The following is a 4,495-nucleotide window of genomic DNA, read 5'->3' as shown; positions in this document are numbered from 1 at the left end:
GAATGCATTGGGGCGTTCCCAGTGCCCTCCCCCCCAATGCCCCCCCAGCAAAAACTACATGCTATAGTTCATGCTTTCGGAAGACAGACTATAGTCTGTCGTTTTTCATGATTTTGGAGGATTTAAAAAAAAAAAAAAAATTATGAAAAAACTACATGCTATAGTTCATGGTTTCAGAAGACATACTATAGTCTGTCGTTTTTCATGATTTTGGAGGATTTAAAAAAAAATTAAATCATGAAAAAACGACATGCTATAGTTCATGGTTTCGGAAGACATACTAGCTAGGCCTATAGTCGTGATTTTGGAGGATTTTGGAGGAACTACTATAGTTCATTGTTCCAGACAGCATACTATAGTATGCCATTTTTTCATGATTTTGGGGCACTATGTCAGAGCGAGGACTTGAACCTGTGGCCTCCTGATTCCCAGGCAGGCTCTGTACCCAGTGAGCCACTGTGCTTGCTCTGTACAATAAGCAAAAAAGATAATGATAGAAGAGCCAGTGTGACGGAAAAGCGTGACGAAAAATCGTCTCTGTCTGTCTGTCTGTCTGTCTGTCTGTCTGTCTGTCTGTCTGTCTGTCTGTCTGTCTGTCTGTCAAACAGAATTATACTAAGGCACCACCATGTTTGTGATTTTTCGGTTACGTTTTCCCATTTTTCAATTCTGAACAAAAAAAGGAAAAAATAGCAAATTGTTTGCTGGAATCAAATTAAACAAACAAAAATCACAAATGTGTTTTTTATATGTTGGATTCAGATTCAAATAAGGCAATTATACTAAGGTCCCCTGACCCATGGTTTCGGAAGACTGTAGTCTGATTGTTCCAGACCATAGTGAATGACTCCTAGCTTGCATAAGGTCTTCAGACTTGGACTTAAGTCTATGATGTACAGGTCAGACACCTCATCATCCTCATCAGAATCTTCAGCATCTGCCGGAGCCGACGTGTATCTGTATCCTCCAAAGAAGATGATACGATCTCCCACCATGCCACAGCACATCCTAGACATCCTCAGACTCGGGACTTCACCCTTCGGCTCGAGCTTCTTCCACGCAAACGTCTCTGTATTGAATTTCCACAGATCATTGAAGGTCCTGTCCAGAAGACAGTTGTGGCCACCAAATATGTATAGCTCTCCATTGTAGGCAAAGGCAGAATGACACGCGCGCCTTTCTGGCATAGGGTAGATGGTGGTGTCTGGCTGCGGACACAGCCAACGGTTCGTCTCTGTGTCAAACATATTTATGTCATTGTTGTAGTCCAACTGTTCTCCCCCCGTTTCAGCCCCTCTGCCCCCAAACACAAACACCATCGACTTGATGATGGTGGCGGAGTGACATAACAAAGCGTGTGCTGGAATGCCTCTGGTTTCGATAAAAGACCAGACCATTCTGGTGGTGTCCAGCATGTGGATGTCATTAGTGTATTTAGAGTTATAGGTGAATCCTCCAAAAATATACATGGCCTTCCCCAGGACGCAGGCCGCGTGGCCCTGCCTCGCCCCCGGGACAATCCCAGAGGTCGTGGGCTGGAACCATCGGTGGGTGTCGACATCGAATGCGTAGAGTGCGTTGTCCTCCCGTGTGTAAGTGTAACCGCCCCAGATGTAGATGATGTCGTCTATCAGCACGGCTGTGTGGCACGATCGCTTGGATGGAGCAGTCGCCACTGGGGGCAGCTTTACCCAGCACAACGACACTGTGTTGAAGACATGCACGTCGATGATCTCCATGTCGTGCCCTACAAATGAGTACACCTTGTGGGCCACTGCCACCGCAGCATAACGCGTTCTCTTCGGTCCTCCCTTCAGGTGCAATATGCATCGCAACATCTCGCAGCAGGGCTACCACAGCAAGTGTGACAGAGTTCTGTCACACGCATCCTCACTTATATTGGTTACGTGGGCACAAATGGTATGCAAAGCTTGGCCAATCGGCAAAGCTGGCGGGTTGTGTTAGCCAATCGGAGAAGTTGGTTGGTGGTATGTAAATAGCTTTGTGGTGAAGGATGGGAGGTTCGACAGACAGACAGACAGACAGACAGACAGACAGACAGACAGACAGACAGACAGACAGACAGACAGACAGACAGACAGACAGACAGACGTCATACAAAACATATCTATTTGAGGGGTGCCAGCCTTTCCTATGCACAGCTGTGTGTGTGTGTGTGTGTGTGTGTGTGTGAGTGAGTGAGTGAGTGAGTGAGTGAGTGAGTGAGTGAGTGAGTGAGTGAGTGAGAGAAAAACTTGAAATGGGAAATTGTGCACAATGAGTACTTTCTACTTTTGGTACTTTAAGTACATTTTGATGCCAGTACTTTTGTTCTTTTACTCAAGTACATTTTGAATTCCGGACTTTTACTTGTAATGGAGTAGTTCTACATTGCAGTATTGATACTTTTACTTAAGTAAAATAATGTAGTACTTTTTCCACCACTGCCAACCGGGGGAGGGGTGCCGGAACGCCAACTTTTGATCCTCCGTCAAGGAATTTATTTTGTGGTCACACACACATACCGAGCACCGCTTTCTACAGTCACAGGTGCCGTGCCTTCAGTTCAAAGAATTCTATTTCCTCCTGGCACAAGAAATAGTCAAGTTAAAGTCGGGCTGGGTAAAATAAATATCCTGATAAGTAAGATGTAGTTTAACCTCGGGAGAAGAGGTCATCGTGCAAGACCCGTCCGTGTCTGTGGCAAATCATTAATAATAATAATCATAATAAAATAATATATCGTCGCTATCGGGCAGAAACCTCTTATCTCCATATTCTAACTTTTAGGTTTTTTGTAAATAAATGCCCTACTTTGTCATACCGTATACAGCATATACAGTGTCACACAAAAGTGTGACAGGTATACAGTATAATCAATGTGCTAATACGTTTCATTGTTTGAAATGCATTTTCTTAAATGAATAGATCCAGATCTTGATTCTGATGACCATGCCTGTGGACCACTTGTTGAGGCTAATTATTCAGAAAACCCCAGACCACAGAAAATCTACTGAATGTTCAAAGTTCAGGTTTTTGGGCAATTGAGGTCAGAAAAGAAAGAAAAAAAGAATACAAATAAAAAATAAAATATGTCACCAGACCTTTAAGCGTGTAGATCTGCTATTTTTGAATTTCAATACTGAAAATAAAAGTTCCGTATGAGGTTTCCATCCGACAGAGATGATATGACGTTTGTATCTTTTTCATCTAATGTGCGATGAAAGCACTGACTCCACTGCTAAGACCCAATTATTGAAATCGCAAACACTGAACATGACTTGGACCATGCTATGCTGCGTTAATGCCTGTATACTGGCTGTATGCATGTGTAGTGATGCACAGGAGCTGGGATTGAACCCCAGTCTTTCACTGAGCCCGATTTGCAGGGCTGTTGTGGGCCGGGTCTTGGTTGGGGGGCTACATGTACACATGCATAATGCAACATGGTCCAAGTCTATTCACTGTATACTGGCTATATGCATCAATGCAACATGGTTGAAGTCTAACACTGTATACTGGCTATATGCATCAATGCAACATGGCTGAAGTCTAACACTGTATACTGGCTATATGCATCAATGCAACATGGTTGAAGTCTAACACTGTATACTGGCTATATGCATCAATGCAACATGGCTGAAGTCTAACACTGTATACTGGCTATATGCATCAATGCAACATGGTTGAAGTCTAACACTGTATACTGGCTATATGCATCAATGCAACATGGCTGAAGTCTAACACTGTATACTGGCTATATGCATCAATGCAACATGGTTGAAGTCTAACACTGTATACTGGCTATATGCATCAATGTAACATGGTTGAAGTCTAACACTGTATACTGGCTATATGCATCAATGCATCATGGTTGAAGTCTAACACTGTATACTGGCTATATGCATCAATGCAACATGGTTGAAACTTGAAGTCTAACACATACTGGCAGTATACATGAATGCATTAATGCAGCATGGTCCAAATCTATTCACTGTATACTCGCTTTGTGATATTTATCTATCGATCTATCTATCTATCTATCTACTGTATCTATCTATCTATCTATCTATCTATCTATCTATCTATCTATCTATCTATGTGATATTTTTCAAATACAGTTCTTATATGAGGCTAAAATTCCCCTATGGGGATTACAATGCAAATAAAAAGTGCATGAACCAGTGGACTTAAGTTCTCCACACACCGGGCACGAATTCAGATTTTTAAGCGGCGTTTCTCCATCGGTTTTCCGAAAAACGCGGCCGGTGTGCAACCACCTTTAGCGTCCTCTACCGATATTGACGTCAGACTTCGGTGCTCTATAGTATATGGCACATTAGTTGTCTACTATAGTGCTACGTCTAATGTATTGTGGTAATATTATTCACCACTCATGTCTGTGGGGAAACAAACTGAAGTGTGATGGATATGTTGATCGCCAGGTGGCCATGGCGGTGACCTCTTCTCTGCAGCTATACCCACAGAGCCGCCG

The 4,495-nt window shown here is 43.0% G+C and overlaps 1 protein-coding gene across 1 annotated transcript; it reads right to left on the bottom strand.

Moving 5' to 3' along the window:
• Window positions 1–782: 782 nt before the first annotated feature.
• On the bottom strand, window positions 783–1,838 carry LOC306934264 (kelch domain-containing protein 3-like; the record flags this gene model as incomplete). The annotated part of the gene is made up of 1 exon (XM_079516835.1): window positions 783–1,838. The coding sequence occupies one exon, from the start codon at window positions 1,836–1,838 to the stop codon at window positions 783–785; it is 1,056 nt and encodes a 351-aa protein (XP_079372961.1).
• Window positions 1,839–4,495: the final 2,657 nt, after the last annotated feature.

This window comes from Electrona antarctica, assembly GCF_951216825.1.
Source record: "Electrona antarctica genome assembly, chromosome: 12".
Classification (NCBI taxonomy): domain Eukaryota; kingdom Metazoa; phylum Chordata; class Actinopteri; order Myctophiformes; family Myctophidae; genus Electrona; species Electrona antarctica.
This window is presented reverse-complemented; position numbering and strand designations above follow the sequence as displayed.